This window comes from Mauremys reevesii, linkage group 11 (assembly GCF_016161935.1).
Source record: "Mauremys reevesii isolate NIE-2019 linkage group 11, ASM1616193v1, whole genome shotgun sequence".
Taxonomy (NCBI): Eukaryota; Metazoa; Chordata; order Testudines; family Geoemydidae; genus Mauremys; species Mauremys reevesii.
In genome coordinates, this window is record NC_052633.1 from 29,900,438 (window position 1) to 29,917,907 (window position 17,470).

At 40.6% G+C, this 17,470-nt stretch overlaps 1 protein-coding gene across 1 annotated transcript in view; it reads right to left on the reverse strand.

Annotated features, from left to right (window-relative positions):
- Positions 1–3,406: 3,406 nt before the first annotated feature.
- Positions 3,407–17,470, reverse strand: part of ITGAV (integrin subunit alpha V) — an 83,758-nt gene continuing 69,694 nt past the window's right edge. Inside the window, exons 26-30 of the mRNA XM_039494681.1 lie at positions 15,814–15,927; positions 11,709–11,822; positions 11,502–11,609; positions 9,825–9,947; positions 3,407–9,443 (exon numbers count right to left, since the gene is read on the reverse strand). Coding sequence (XP_039350615.1) covers positions 9,348–9,443; positions 9,825–9,947; positions 11,502–11,609; positions 11,709–11,822; positions 15,814–15,927 — 555 coding nt within the window. The 3' untranslated portion in view covers positions 3,407–9,347. The remainder of the gene's footprint in view (positions 9,444–9,824; positions 9,948–11,501; positions 11,610–11,708; positions 11,823–15,813; positions 15,928–17,470) is intronic.

Here is a 17,470-nt window from a genome sequence, read left to right on the forward strand (position 1 = left end):
AAAGCTGGCATTCACAATAAGCTTTGAAGTGCAGTGTGGCCTTGTCCTCCCCTCTCCATCACCCCACCTGGTGCTTCCCTCCTCCCCAACCCTTCCTGGGCTACCTTGGCGGTTATACCATTTGCGTGAAGAATTAATAAAGAATGCATGAATTTGAAACAATGACTATTACCATGAGGGCAGCTGTCTTAGTCTGGATCTGTAAAAGCAGCAAAGAGTCCTGTGGCACCTTATAGACTAACAGACGTATTGGAGCATGAGCTTTCGTGGGTGAATACCCACTTCGTCGGATGCAACCGACGAAGTGGGTATTCACCCACGAAAGCTCATGCTCCAATACAGCTGTTAGTCTATAAGGTGCCACAGGACTCTCTGCTGCTTTTAATGACTTCATTGCCTCTCAAAGTGGTGATCAAAGGAGGGAGGGGAGGGTGGTTGGCTTACAGGGAAGTAGCGTGAACCAAGGGGGCAGGTTTTCGTCAAGGAGAAACAAACAGAACTTTCACACTGTAGCCTGGCCAGTCATGAAACTGGTTTTCAGAGCTTCTCTGATGCGCAGCGCACCATGCTGTGCTCTTCTAACCGCCCTGGTGTCTGGCTGTGCATAATCCGGGTCCAGGCAATTTGCCTCAACCTCCCACTCCACCATAAATGTCTCCTCCTTACTCTCACATATTGTGGAGCTCACAGCAAGCAGTAATAATGATGGAAATATTGGTTTCACTGAGGTCTAATCAAGTCAGTAAACTGCACCAAAGCGCTTTTAAACATCCAAATGCACATTCTGCCACCATTCTGCACTTGCTCAGCCTATAGTTGAGCAGCTCCTGACTACTGTCCAGGGTGCCTGTGTATGGCTTCATGAGCCATGGCATTAAGGGGTAGGCTGGGTCCCCAAGGATAACTATAGGCATTTCAACATCCCCAGTGGTTAGTTTCTGGTCTGGAAAGTAAGTCCCTTGCTGCAGCTTTTGAAAGAGACCAGAGTTCAAGATGTGAGTGTCATGTACCTTTTCCGGCCATCCCACGTTGATGTTGGTGAAATGTCCCTTGTGATCCACCAGTGCTTGCAGCATCATTGAAAAGTACCCCTTGTGGTTTATGTACTGGCTGCCTTGGTGCTCCGGTCCCAAGATAGAGATATGGGTTCTGTCTATCGCTCCACTGCAGTTAGGGAATCCCATTGCAGCAAAGCCATCCGCTGTGACCTGTACATTTCCCAGAGTCACTACCCTTGATAGCAGCAGCTGAGTGATCACATTGGCTACTTGGATCACAGCAGCCCCCTCAGTAGATTTGCCCACTCCAAATTGATTCCCGACTGACCAGTAACCGTCTGGTGTTGCAAACTTCCAGAGAGCTATTGCTACTAGCTTGTGAACTGTGAGGGCTGCTCTCATCTTGATATTCTTGCGTTTCAGGGCAGAGGAAAGCAAATCAAAGTTCCATGAAAGCGCCCTTACACATGCAAAAGTTTTGCAGCCACTGGGAATCATCCCAGACCTGCAAAACTATGCAGTCCCACCAGTCTGTGCTTGTTTCCCGGGTCCAGAATCAGCATTCCACGGCATGAACCTGCCCCATTACCATCATGATATCTAAATTGCCAGGGCCCATGCTTTGAGAGGAGTCTGCGTCCATGTCCTCATCACTCTCATCACCGCGGTGCCGTTGCCTCCTTGCCTGCTTTTGAAGTTTCTGTTGCAGCATATACTGCAGGATAATGCGCGTGGTGTTTACAGTGCTCATAACTGCCGCGGTGATCTGAACAGGCTCCATGCTTGCCGTGGTATGGTGTCTGCAGGAGAGCAGAGTGGCAGCGGAAGCGGTCGTTCGATGATGACAGTTTGCAGTCCTACTGTACCGTTTGCTGTCTGCAGCACCCAGGACACAACAGCGGTGGCTGAGCTGAGCGGGCTGCACGCTTGCTGTGATATGGCGTCTGCATGGAAAAAAGGCACAAAACGATTGTCTGTTGTTGCTTTCATGGAGGAAGGGAGGGGGGCCTGACGACATACCCAAAACAACCTGCAACAATGTTTTTGCCCCATCAGGCATTGGGAGATCAACCCAGAATTCCAATGGGCAGCAGAGACGGCAGGAACTGTGGGATAGCTACCACAGCGTAATGCTCCAAGGCGACACTAGCTTCGGTACTGTGGACACACGCCGCCGACTTAATGCGCTTAGTGGGGACACACACAATCGACTGTATAAAATCGATTTCTAAAAAAATAGACTTCTATAAAAGCGACCTAATTTCATAGTGTAGACATACCCTCAAACACTGCCTGGATGTGAAGATGCAGAGAGGTTTTCTATGTTGTTTTAATGGTGGCCCCTCATTTTGGTCTTTGTCTCACAGGATAAAAATGGTGGCTACAGATCAGCTGCCATATGTTGGGTCAGACCATGGTCCATGTTGTCCAGTGTCCTGTCTCCACTAACTAAAAGCAATTTTTCTTTAGCTCAAAATATACGCAATAGCTATGCTTGTGGAGCAAAAGACCTCATTTATGTTCCTGCTGTTGCCAGGAGGTGTCATATGGAACATATTGACAACCATGACACCTTAGGTAGCTACAGATTGACTTCAATATTGTAAACAATTTTGCACATCTTTCTTAGTCTCCTTTTATGGTTTTCTCCAGTTAGTATCCAACCCACTATTTGTTTTGGTAATTTGATATTAGTCAGGCAGCACTCACTCTTATTTCTACTGCAGTCAACATGTATTATGTCAGGGGTAGGCAATCTACGGCACATGTGCCAAAGGCGGAACGCAAGCTGATTTTCAGTGGCACTTACACTGCCTGGGTCCTGGCCACCAGTCTGGGGGGGGGCTCTGCATTTTAATTTTAAATGAAGCTTCTTAAACATTTTAAAAACATTATTTACTTTTCATACAACAATAGTTTAGTTATACATTATAAACTTATAGAAAGTGACTTGTCTAAAAACATTAACATGTATGACTGGCACACAAAACCTTAAATTAGAGTGAATAAATGAAGACTTGGCACACCACGTATGAAAGGCTGCCGACCCCTGTATTATGTCATGGTCTTCAAAAGCAGCAGAACTGAGGGAACATTAAAGCCCTGACAATAGTACTACTCCGTGTGTAAAGGGAAGCACATGCATAAGTCTATGCAGAATTAGGTGTAAAGGTGCAACCTGACCATCTGAGCTGTATGCACAGTGTGTTCTACAGACACAACCTGTGTGCCGATACTGTATCTTATAGAGCCGATTGAAAACTGCCAAAAAAGTTCACACTGAATTTCTACCATTCTAAGCTGGTTGAAAAACCAGCATGCACACGCACACACACATGCACACGCACTTTTGAAAAATTTCAGCTAGCTCTACTTCCTAAGTAAACATATATTCAGTCAAAAGAAAATAATATGCACCCCTTTATTATTTTGTCCAGCAAAATATTTACAATCACCCAGAATATAAAGATGAATACAGTTGTTAATTTGAAAACAACCCAAGAAATTAAATTGTCCTAATATGTACAACTAGAAAATTAAACACTCGTTCCCAGAAATTTCCCTTGGTAACTTTACACATTTAAGAAAAGGATAAAAACTGACAGTTTTCCATCAATAAATTAATGACCATGGAATGACCATTCCGTCAATAAAATAATGACCTTGCAGATATAACTTTTTGATATTGAGATATGTTGCAAGATGTTTGTCATCCAGTAATGAGAGAAAATAGATTGCAACCAGCTTCTCTTTCCCCTTACTGTAGTAACAAATCCCCTTGTTGGAAGTGCAACTTCAGCTGAGAAATTGACATCTGTGTAATGTGCACCTTTTAATACTCAATGAATCCTTGTGGGCTGCAAGCAGCTACTCTGGAACTTTTCTACTGACTATTTTATAGAATTTTTTTAAAGTGCATATTCCTTTGAAATAATTCAGAGAAGATTTTTTTATTGAGGTATTTTATTCCAAAATTCTAATAAAAATCAATCTAACATTTACAATCAGATTTTGAAAATCTGTTTATCCAATCATGAATATTTTAAATTATATCTAAAATCAAATACAGAGCTATACAAATATAACCCAATGAAATCATTTTAAATTGTAAGATGTCAGTGGATTTCTGGGATTAAAAATTGACTTTAAAGGAAAAGAAGAAAGGTTTGCTAGCCATATCTGATGCTAATGCAGTTCTTCCTGCTGCAATACACAATTTGTGTGATTTATATTTAAAAAAATAAGATGGCTGAAAATGAATATTGCTCTCTTTAAATGTTCCATAAGGCCCCTTGAAACAATTTTGTAACTTTTGAAAATATTTCCACTTGATTCATGAATATAGTTATCAAATAGCTAGGAACACTAGTTGCCCAAATTTGTGATAGTCTTGTTAGTAAGTTAATTTTCTGCTTGCACAGACAACATTGTATTAATTTAATGCACTAGCAAAATGCATGCAAAATGGTCTTATAAAATGAAGAATTAAATTTTACATTTTCAAAACAGAATTGTCGTAACAAGTAAGTTTCCTTTATGGATCAGAAAGGGCCACTCAACTAATATTTTCATTGCAGTTTCTAATGTTATGTTAAATCTTTATTTATTTTGTAAAAGTCAAGGGTCAAGTTATTCAACCTTAATGTAAAATATTTTTACAAGGACAATGCATTTAAACTTAGATTTCCTTTGCTATTATTAAAAAGTTTCCAATATCTTTTGGAAAAAAATGACACTGAAATAAGAGGCACAAACATATGAAACAGTAGTAGCACTACAGACTCAAATACATTATTGTACAGTCACTAGTCAAATTTTCCACAGTGGATTTAAAGAAAAACATTGTACCAAATCTCATTAACCCCAACCAATGAGTTAGCAACTGATAAACTTTAGAATATATACTCATTATGTCTGACCCAATGTGGGTGATCAAAACACTTTCTACAGCAGTCATGTATCAACTCCATTTAATACATTAGTTTTGTAAAAGGTTTTTAAAAAGTATTGACTCCTGTAAGTCAACAAATGCTACATGACATCTTAGGTTAGGCCTATTAAACTTAAATATGACTTGGCAGTGAATTAGGTCTGATTATAATGTTATATTGCACTTGAGAACTAAAAACTCGGGACTGAGTACCAAAAAGTTCAGATCCCAAGGAACTGCGAGAGCTCAGCATCTCCCAGGATTAGATCCTAAAAGGAACAAAAGGTTGCATTTCTTTGTGGTAGGAGTACACAGTGCACAAAACTTTTTTTTCCTCAGCTCTTGTGTCAACAAGTGAAAGAGTCCCTTATCGCCCCAAGAAAGTGACACGGTCAGCGCACATTCTGCCACCTACCCATTCATTCTGGGCTGCCATTTTCCTATTACATAACCTCAATTCTTTCCCATTCACAGACAGCTGCATTGTACATGAGCAGACCAACTGAAAGCCGACTTCACAGGACTTTGGAACAGGCCCCACTCTGCAGTAAAACAGAGTTGACTAGATTTTATCCACGCTAATGCTGCTCTCTGATGCGATTTGGTAGTGCTCAGTAGTGATACCCCATAGCTCCCTCTGGCATGAGCACTGGTTCTAAAACAAGATCTCTTCCCCTCTCCCCTCCTCCCCCCAAAATGGTCAAATCTCTTTTAACCCCTCTGAAATAGTAGCGGACACTCCTAAGAAAACTTCTTTAATGCATTTTTTGCTGTGTAAAGCTCTACACTTTCATAGCTATATATTAATAAAATGAACATTTCAAAAGCACCAAGAATCCCCTAGTTCCAGCTGAAATACTTTCGAAAATACCTATGAAAGTCCATTTTAACAAGGTTACAAGTATTCAAGGCTAGACACAATTTTAGGAATAATACTAAAATCACGGTTTGGATTTAAATCTTAGTTATACACAAAGAGATGAAAAAATGTTTAGTAAAGAAAGGAAATACAGTAGCAGACTTTCTTTAAAAGTATAAAAAGTACCAAGATCGTTTCGTCAATCATAAATTTAAAGGATAGAACTACAAGTCTAATATAGACATTTGTGAACATTTCTAAAAGATTTTGACTTTTGATATAAATATCTAAAGTTTGGCTTCCCACTTGTGCTTAACAACAATATATCTACTACTGAACTTTAATAGTGTTTCTTGAAAGACTGATTTAAACCTACAAGTGAGGTTACATCCTTACACCTCATGAATCTTGTCAAAGTATGGTACCAGACAATATACATTTCTCAATACTTTTTAAGATACATCATGAAATGCTGCAATAATGCAAGTTGGAGTAGTTATATAAATTCATAAAAGATCTAGATGTTTTAAATTGCCCTCTTAGGCTAAATAATTTCACAAGTTGTTAGTGCATATACATGAATTTTGACTTATGAAATGAGTTTATCTGAAAAGAGGACTAAATAAGCTATCTGCTATTCGTATTTTATGCACAGCATTTGATTCAGGGGCATTCATTGCATACAAAAATATCACATTTTCTTTATAAAAAAGTGAACATTATCAAACACTTGCTATAAGAATACAAGTAGCGCTTGCAGGCCACTATGAAAACTATTATGACAGTAGAAAATATAAATTCTATAATCATCTTATTGCCAAATCTAGATTGTAAAAACAAAGACCTCAATTCAGGAAAGCATCCCTGTTCAAAATATCCCTTAAGCATATGCTTAACTTTAAGCCTGTGCATATGTGCTGTCCTGAACTGGGGGCTGTGTCCAGTTGCAGTTATGATGTAACCTGAACACTGCAGCTATGTTACTGTTTTCTAACAATGAAACTGGAGATTAGTGGATGTACAGAAATTTTAATCAAAGAGGGGAGGCAATTATTTGCTGTTATTCTTTAGTAGAATATAAGAAATACAAATAATTTCAAGAAATCTTACTTTATGCAACTTAGTACAAATGGAAGTTTCCATAGTTACAGCAGTGGTGCTGAAATTATACCTTTGTACCCTAAATGCCAAGAAATAAGCTTTCCTGACCGTAAAATCAGGAGGTAGTTAATGCTAATGTTAACACCTCTCCCAGATGAGCTGAGCTTTCCCGTGCTTTTCTGTCTCCCTGTAATGGCCTCTGTCCTGTGCTCATCCTTAGATACGTGAATTCTCCTGCTGATTCCAAATCACTGTGGCTACTCACGTGCTTTAAGCACATACCTGTTTGCAGAATCAGAGCCATGTTCTCTCTGCTGACAGACTCTTCAATCTCTAGGCTTAGCCTAAGTTTCAGACTAGACCCAAAGAATCCAATGGTCCTTCTGTGCAGATTTCTGACTAACATCAATGGGAATCAGGTGTGCAGTATAACTGCAGGATCAAGCCTCAATTGAAGCTGAATTTAATAAAAAAAGTCACTCCTGTTTCATCTTAAAACACATACAACAAGGCCATCTAGGGTATGTCTACTCTGCATCTGGGACCCAGCCTCCCAGCCTGGGTCCAAAGGCTCACATTAGCAGCGTTTGCACAAGCACTCTGAAAACAGCTGTGTAGACGGGTCAGGTTAGAGGTTGGATTCTGAAGCCAGGGTGGGGTGAGATGGGCTTGAGAGCCTGAGTTCTGGACCATGATGCAACATCAAAACATCTATTTTTTGAGTGCCAGCATGAGCCCCACTAGAGCAACTCTGTGGACCCAGGGTGGGAGGCTTGCCCCAAGATGCCTCATAGACATGTCCCTAATGGCTTGGGTCCTGATTCCTCCCTCTATGATTACAATAACAATACTATAAAATTAAAGGCAGTGGGTAAAATCCATTACTTCAGTGAGGCCAGGATTTCCATTATAAACTAATTTCACTTAAACAGCTGTCTAAAACAATATGTAAATGGATAAAAAAGCAAGCTGCCCAATATACATATTAACTCCTTACTAACTTTGGACTTTCTCAGTAATAACTCAGAAGAATAGTGGTTCAGCTAAGAAGAATGCAATGAAGAGTGAAAATCAGTCCTGGTTTTCAAAAAACCAGACATGAGGCAGAAATGAAAGTCTAAACAAGCTATTAATTTCAGACAACTTGCAGCAAAAAGGTTATCTGGTCATTGGGGTATTCACAGTGGAGATGCTGCCCCAAGCAACCTGAATACATGCCAAAGCGTTCTGTCCTTGGTGTTACTCTTAGAGCTTGTCAAATACAAAAGTTGCATCAGTTCAACTATCCTAGTATATTTAAGTAGTATAATACCGTTAGGATTGGTCTACACTAGGGGGGGTATCGATCTAAGATACACAACTTCAGCTACGTGAATAGCGTAGCTGAAGTCGAAGTATCTTAGATTGATTTATCTCGGGTCCTCACAGCGCGGAATCGACATCCGCAGCTCCCCGTGTTGACTCCGTTGGAGTTCCGGAGTCGATGGGAGTGCATTCGGGGATCGATACATCACGTCTAGATGAGACGCGATATATCAATCCCCGAAAAATCGATCGCTACCCGCCGATACGGCGGGTAGTCTGGACATACCCTTAGTGTGGGCACAGTTACATTGGCATAAAGGAATTTATACTGGTATAGTTTATTTATATGTTTGGGAGGGTACTAAGCTATCCTAGCAGAAGGAACCTTTATATTGATATAACATCATCCACACTAGGGTTGATATCAGTGTAACTATACTGGGTTAAAAATGCAGGCCAAGACCTGTGAAGCACCATCTATGAAATCAAGAGGAGTGGGAGAGGGGAGAAGAAATGGTCCCATGGAAGCAGCTGACCCCCAACTCCCTATAGAAAGGGCTACCAACATGCAGAAGAGAAGGCAAATGGGAATGATCCTGCTGAATATTCCCATGTATACTTTTTTGGGGGAAATCATCAGCCTACAGTCTAAGGACAGAAAAGCTTTGCAATCAAGGCAGACTTGTAAAATAAGCTATACTCATTTTGTGCATCTAGCCACAGAGCTTGAAAATTAGTGTCTGAATGTAAATGTCCATCAACAGAGAACATACTAAATCTAGCAGTTAACTATGGGAACTTCTGGTTTACGGAGTGTAAGTGAAATCTATGTAGCAGTTCGTACAACACTAGTCTGTGCATCAGAAGACAGTGTCTCTGAAATTAGATTAGCAAAATCATGGAACTAAATATGATGTATGTTTTTGACATCCAAATCAGTGCATATGTATTAGTCACATCTATTAACGTGATTAATACAAGGGAAGAATTAAATATATTGCTTTTAATCTGTAGTTAAGGCTATTCCCAATGCCAAAAGACATCAGCAGTAGTGCAGTCGTGGAGTGTCTGTTCCTTAAGAGGGAAATCAAAATTTGTAACCAAGATGCTGGCATTTTTACAGTTTCAGTATGTTACACAGATAAAACTCTTTTTAAGCTTCTGACGTCCCTTCGCCATTTTCATGGGGTTGCAGCTGTTCTCTTTCTTGTTCTTCCTGAGGAGGTCGCACACGTTTGAAGAACCCCATCTGTAATTTGGAGAAATAACACGTATTTGGAAAGTGACAGTCATGCCATCTACAAGCCATTTCTCACTGTGTGAGCGCTTAAACCAACTAACTATTCAGTCACTTGGGTTTTCCTCCCTACTCTCTAGTTTCAGCTCATCCTCTAAAACCAGGAAATACTAACTGAAAAAGGAAACCGAGCCAAACAACAGCCCAGTCCTCCCACAAACACCAATCTTTATTGCAACTCCTCCCCTGCTCAACAACCTAGAATGAATGGATGGACTCTGCAGTTTACCCAATAGATCAACATATTCAGACTGTTTAGGAGAAAATTACTAGTCTCGTTTGCAGTAATACATCAGTAACGGAACCCCCCCCCCCCCAAAGTATAATGCTTACCCTGTACATTACAAAGACTAGAACAGCCAGGAGCAATAATCCTGCTAGGACAGCCAAAATTATAACCCACACTGGCACTGGCATGGGCTGTGGTTGAATGCCCCAGGTGATATTTGTGGTAACCTAATGGAAAACACAACGGATCACATTTTATTAGGCAGTGGCATGAATGAGTTTGTCCATACAGTTTGTGACATACGTATTTTGAACCTGTCATATTTAAAACACATCCTAATGCACCCCATGAAACAACATTTCTTTTGGTTGAGATGGCACTTCTGTAAATTGATGGAGAATATATGAATTCAAAAAGGCTTCATCAGCCCAAGTAGGAAGCAGCCACATTATCCAAGACTATGAAAGCCTTTGAACCACACTAAATACAGATTCTACATATGCTTGACATTTTAAAGAAGAACTGTGGCATCTCACAAATGTGTCAGAGCTTTTAAAAATATTTTTGACATTTTATTTTATATTTTATTTTAAAGGTAGGCCCCCCGGTAATGCTAAGACTCAAACCTTACAGGACTTGGAACTTGTAAATTGTAACTAATATATTTTAGAAACCAGACACTGTATAAGAATGTCCTCTTCCAAATCCCTCTGTAAAAACTCTCTTTTGCCATGATGCCTACAAAAGTCTTGACCATGGTTAGAGAGCTGGTGAGCCGAGCTCGCTGTTTGTCATGATGACCACTGCTGCGTCATTGTTTCTCCTCCTCTTTGTATCACCCTGTTGTCTACTGCCTTATACTTTGGTAAGCTGTTCGGAGCAGAGCTCATCTTTTTGTTCTGCATTTGTACACTGCCTAGTGCAATATAGTTCTGGTTCTTCACTGGGTCTGTTGGGCACTACTGCAGTACTAGATTATTAATTACTATTAATAATAATAAATAAGAATGTCATAATTTTTAAGTTCAAACCCTTCCACTCTATAAAGACTAGAAAACTAAAAATTTCTACCATTCCTGGATTTCTTATTGCACCAGTTTGGTCACAAGATATTGGACTTCACATCTGTCAGTGGTGCAGGACTTAACACTGTCCATTCTGGGGTCTGGCAAGTGTAATGTGCATGGGTGGGGATGGGGAGAAGGGAATATTTCTCTGGAAGAGTTAAGGGGAGGGGGACCCATGACATGGTAGGTGCTGGAAAGCTTCTCTAAGCTTTGGAATATTAGAAGCAGTCCCAGCAGACATAGATTAGTAGGCAAAAGGCAGGTGAAGCGGTCAAAGATGAATGATAAATAGCATATATTGCATACGTCTGCCGAATTGGGCCCTAAGATGTTTGATAGTACCACCACTGTGACATCAGTAAACTGTATTTCCCAATAAAGGACTAAATATAATCCTGAACATCAGAACAAGTGATTCAGAACTGTCAGTATGTAGACTGATTTGTATCTATTAACTAGGTCTATTTGTGCACAGTATTGTCAATATAGATATATGACAGCCTACATGCCAAATGCTAGAATTCTAGTTTTCAGATTGAAAATGTTTGGTTTTATTCTTAATTTTATATGTATAAATAATTTTAATATATAAAACTAAGGGTTAGTTAAAATTTAGTAGCATTATGAAGGTGAATTTATGTGCTTCATTTTGATTGTATTAATTTCAACTGAATGTGCATTGGGTCAAACCATGTTCAGACATAAATGACTTACTACTGTAGAATTGTGGATATCTTCAAATGAAAGGTTCTTGTAAGGGAACTCTATAACATTGAATGAGGCTGATGACTTGAGCGAGTACGAATGATTCTGGTTTTCTTTCTGTGCAAAAAACCAAAATTGATATTACATGTTGGATGTAAAAAGACTTTTCATGTTTCAGAGGCTGAGAGAGATAGTGAATTATTAATAGGCACTTACGTTCATAAAGGTCTGGGTCCAAAGGCGGGATTTTACATACAATATTGCACTCTTTCCCCTCTCCAAGCGGCCAACTTGGCAGACTATTTTTAAACATTCAGCAGTTCCACAGCCCTACGTGCATCAAGAGAAATGGTTACCTCACTGATGAAAATTCATTACTATGTCTACATTCAGTCTTAAAGACACAAATGACATTACATCAATTGCTACACATTAGATAATTTCTATATTCAAATGTGCAATAGAAACACCATAAATCACTCAAGTGACTGGGAAATCCATAGCAAAATTCCATAATTTTGCAATTAACGAACTCTATTGATTTAACCCAATTTTAAGGCCCCTTTGTACCATGATTAGAAACATTTGATGGCAATTCCAGGATATGCATTATAGATATATACTTTAGTAAGATGTGTGCTGATCTGAACTCTCACTGAATGCTGGAGTTTGTAATTGTCCAGTGTGTGAATTAGAAAGGTTACATATTTCTACAAAATATGGTACATTGTACCCAATGTATTCTCAGTTATAGATTTCCATAGCATTGTATTTCACAGCTGGATATCACAAACTCATGATGCAAAATATTGTTGTTACATGTAAAACCCAAATTCCATTATTTAAGATAAATACCCTTAAACGAGGAGAAGCACAAATCCTTTCAGATTGTGGTATCCTCCAATCCCAGAGAACATAGCTAAAAATTTATTTCAAATAGAAATTATTCCTGTTAATATTATAACTGACTAGACTGCTTTACTTTCTCTCTTTGTTCTAGAAACTGTGAAAGCTGGCTTCTCATTTTATTGTGTACCGTGTGCCAAATAACTGCACAGACCCAACCTAAGTGCTTCATTGTTGTTGCCTTCATACAAAGGTCACAGAGGTTTTAGAAAAAGATTTATGCCAAAGATTCCACCTGCTGTATCAGACAGCTCTGAAACATTCTGCTGCTGCACTGTTGATAAATTGGACAAAAGGCCTTCAGTAAGGGAGAGTGACCCTGTGACACTCTATAGCTCGGGGGAGCACCCTTTAACCCCCATGTTCTTCGTCTATATATAATTGTGATATTGCAAATAAAGCATGCCATGTGAGGTATCAGGGGATCTGCTGAAACCCATTGTCCCATCTAAATATGTGCATCATTAATGCATATAAAATTATAAGAATTGTGTTGCATGGTTTTCACTAAAATATGCTGTGGGTTTGGGAAGCGCCCAGATACTAGCTCTCCAGAGACAACAACAACAAGGGAGGTAACCAACGCCTGGGTGGGTGCAGAACAGACATCACCAGCCTTTACTGTACATACATCACCAGCCTTTGTCCAGCAGAGGAGTTACAATTCAATGACTCACTCACAGGAGACACACCAGGGGTATTGCGTCACCTTGTGACTCAGCAATGCCCACCAGACATGCTTCTCCAAGCACATGGATTAAGGGTATAAAACAGAACACAGGGGCCCCATGCTTTTCCTTTTCTCCTCTCCCTATGCTGCAAACAACAAGGACACTCAGAAGACTGAAAACTCCAAAAGAGAAGACTGGTCCAGGTTTCAAGGGTGAAACCTGCATACTATGAATTGCAATATCCAGTGGGATGAGAAAAACTGCTTAATCTAGATGTTGCCCAGTCTAATAGGATTGAGAGTTTAGACTGCGTATTTATATTTTATTTTATTTTGGTAACCACTCTGACTTTGTGCCTGTCACTTATGATCACTTAAAATCTATCTTTTGTAGTCAATAAACTTGTTTTACTATTTATCTTTACCAGTGAGTTTCCCTGAAGTGTTTAGTAAATCTGCTCAGGTTTACAAAGGCTGGTGTATGTCCACTTTCAATTGATGAAGTGGTGAACTAATTAATAAACTTGCATTGCTCAATAAAGGGTCTTGAGCAGTGCAAGATGGTATAATTCCTGAGGCTGGGAAGATTTGGCTGGTGCCTTTCCCTGTGTGATTCATGAGTGGCTCTGGAAGCATTCATGCAATCTAGCTCCACATGCTGCTGTGCTGAGCGATAACAGCACCTGGAGGGGTTTGCTGCTTGTCACTGGCAAAGCATTGCGAGAAACAGCCCAGGGTGGAGAGTTAAGGGGGCACAGCAGTCCCACAGTCCCAGGATGACCCCCAGGGACCGCATCACAGTCCCTTACCTGTAAGCAGTGCTAAGGAAATTCAGAGTTCAGCTGGCTTTTCTAACCTGGATTAAACATTTCTATTTTCCACTAGCATCCTCATTAACTAATGGGATTAGATCATCAACAGTTCAGACTGAAAGAGGAACAAAACAAGGCTGCCTCTTTTCCCCTTCCTTTTTTGACGTGACATTCAGAACTGTAGCGATGCTTACACAATACAATTTGGATGCAACCATCACCCTGCCTCGGAGGGAAAGAGTACAAGATAAAAACGTAAACTGGCAGAATATTCTTGTCACTCAAACTGTGTCCTTGATGTCACTCGTCTCAGAGTTGTTTGAAACACTGAGTTATTTGTCAAGCTAGTGAATCAATTGAAATATCTCACATATAATAAATCATAGATGTTAGAGACTGAAGAAACCTACTGTATTGTATCATCTATAATAGGTGCTGTTAAAATCCACTGTTTGCTATTCTGCAGTACCTCCTCTTCTAATTAGGGGAAGCTATTGGGGAAGGCTGGGCAAAGGCAGTGACCTTTAAGAAAGGAATGTTTGGCAACTGGAGGTATAGGAGTTTGGAGCTCTTATGTGGAGAAGACTCAGACTATCAGATCAGAGCTGTTTCACGGCACAAGCGCTGGAGGGAGGGGGGAGAAGCAGGACGCGGCGGTGTGCTCAGGGGAGGAGGCGGAGTGGAGGCAGAGATGAGCTGGGTTTTTTCCAATGGGTTCTCCAGCCCCGGAGCACCCACGGAGTCGACGCCTATGGCTCTGCCTTGATGCCAGCCTCTTGAGCAGAGCACCAATCCCAGAAGTACTCCCACCACTTCTCCCAGGTAGAGCCATCAGACTGCCCTTCCCAAAGGTCTGACAGGTTCATTCCACAGAAATGGGGAGAAATTCACTGTCCATTTCTGCAGTCTCAGGGTTACAGAATAGACTGATGCTCCAGTGAATAACTTTATTTATATGACAGTAATGCCAATGGGCCCAAATCAGAACTAGGGCCTGACTTTGTTAGGGGCTGTACAAACACTAGGTGGACACGGTCCCTGCCCCAGCCAATTAAAGACAAAGCAGAAGAACCGAGCATAACAAGAGAAAGAAAAGGGGAAACAATGGAAAGAATTCATGGGTGACAGCAGCAGGTGGATACACGGCTTGAAGGTTCCAAACCATTTGAACATTTCTTTAGAATTATCCTTTCTAAAGAGTTCCCATTTAACCATAACCGCCCCCCATCCTGGATTCCCTCTACATTTGCTCCCTCACCTACTAGATAAAGTGGACTCACTACGTTATTATTATTATATTATTACTTTTTCCTCCTGCAGAGTCGATCCCCCAAATCCCTCTATCTAGCACTACTGGCTCCTTTCAAAGAGAAACACAGATGATCCCCACACTTCCTGTGGATATTGGGTCCCCTTGGGAGCTGAGAGGCCACAAGAGCTCAGACGTTTTCCCACTCCCTGCTGTTATCCAGAAAACAGGGACAGGTCCCTGCAAACATCAGGAACAGGAGGGCAGAAAGTCCATTGGTCAGTTAGGTAGAGTATGCTCTGATGTCACTGCAATCCAGGGCTGTGAAGATGCCCCCAGGGATCACCCAGTCATTATACATCTCCTCAGTGTCTCACACCTCCCCCATCCAACTGTCAATCTCCCAACTCTACAGAAAAGCATAGTATATGGAGACCCTGACGTTGAAAAAGGCCTCAACTCAATTCCCATGCCTGCAAATAACTGTGGGCACAAATGCACTCAGACATCTAATTAATTGATTGCACAATTAGATATGTTCCACTAAAAATGGAAACACATGGAAAAATCAAGGCCCTAGATTATCAAATGCATTTTTTCCCTTATAAAACTATTTCCAAAGTTTTCATCTCTCCATTAAAAGAGCAAAAGATGACAGCTGAAATATATCAGTGAAGCACTTACCAAAGTATGTACATCGCCTTCAATGGCAGTTATATCTCTTCGATTTATATGGTGATCACGATTATCTTCATCCCTAATTGTTTCATTCTTCTCATCTGCTTTAGGAACTAAAATCTAGGGTTACATCAAGAAAGACACAAATAATAAACAATATTTTATATAGCATCTTCTATCCTAAAGGATCTTAGAATGCTTTACAAACTACCAAATACATATACAGGAATAACTTAACAGAAGCAATCACCTCTGGGATGGAACATAGCAACATTTTAACTGCAGAGAGCAACACTTCACACAGTTTAGTAGAGGAATGCAAGAACACTGCCACATACTCAGGGGCGGCTCCAGGCACCAGCATGCCAAGCACGTGCTTGGGCGGCAAGCCACGGGGGGGCACTCTGCCGGTCGCCGCGAGGGCGGCAGGCAGGTTGCCTTCGGCGGCATGCCTGCGGAGGGTCCGCTGGTCCCGCGGCTTCGGCGGACCTCCCGCAGGCTGCCGCCAAATTCGCGGGACCGGGGACCTCCCGCAGGCAAGCCGCCAAAGGCAGCCTGCCTGCCGTGCTTGGGGCGGCAAAATGCCTAGAGCCGCCCCTGCACGTACTGTGGGGAATGCCGTGGAATTTTAAGTAGACAAAAGTAATTACCTAAAAAGAACGTGTCTAGGACACCAGGCTAATACCCCTACTCTTGGCAAATGTGATTGAGATCTTTAAGAACTACTACTAATGATTAGACTTAAGAGTGTGCAGAAATTGGGTTACAAGCCAACAGCTAGCCAAACTTCTTTGACTGGGTCATTCACATGTTTTTTGCTTAATTGTTAATGCTGTTTCTGTGTTCCAGAGAAAAACAACAAAAAAAAAATGGATTCCTTGAAACCAGGGATAATTTTGTTGCTATGTCATTGCAACACAGACATGAACATACCAATTGCATAGCAAAACCATTTAAGGAACTCAAGTTTATTAGTGTTTTGCATTAACTTTCTGCATGCCTGTAAACTTCAAGCAAAGTAAAACTAGGTCAAGAAAAAATTCAAACTGACCTCACCTGAAAGATTTCACAAAACTTAGACAAATCAAAATCTATGAATTGCACACAGCCCTAGTCTGGAACTTTCTGGTACGTGCAGCAGAATGGAACCTCTGAATGAAAAAGATGTGTGTGTCCTTATTTTTAATCCCCATTGGTCCCTTTGTCTCTGTCCTAGCTGAGGTTTGCAAATCTCCAAAATTTATCATCTTCAAATTTAATTATTATTTTAATTAATCACTCCCTTTCCTAGATCATTAACATAGATGGTTAATACGACCTAATTCAGAGCCCTGCAGTGTCCAATTCTTGCCTCACCAAACTCAATACTTTGCCAATTATTAGTGCATTTTTTTTATTTTTTTTTTTTACACAGTTCAGCCAGTTCAATTAGTAGAATGTTAGCTGATGTCAATGGAAGTTTCATGCCTAGAATGGGCAAAGAATCTATTCTTAAAGCTGTCAATAGAGCACTTTCAATTTAGTAATCTCATATTCAAGGGTCTCTCCCCAAAACTTCTAATGTATTTGAGTCTAAGAAACTGGTGCAAGCACTGTATGTTACACTTACATACACACATTTGTATCATTTAAGGAGGCATTTGAAATAGGGTACTGTGGGTAG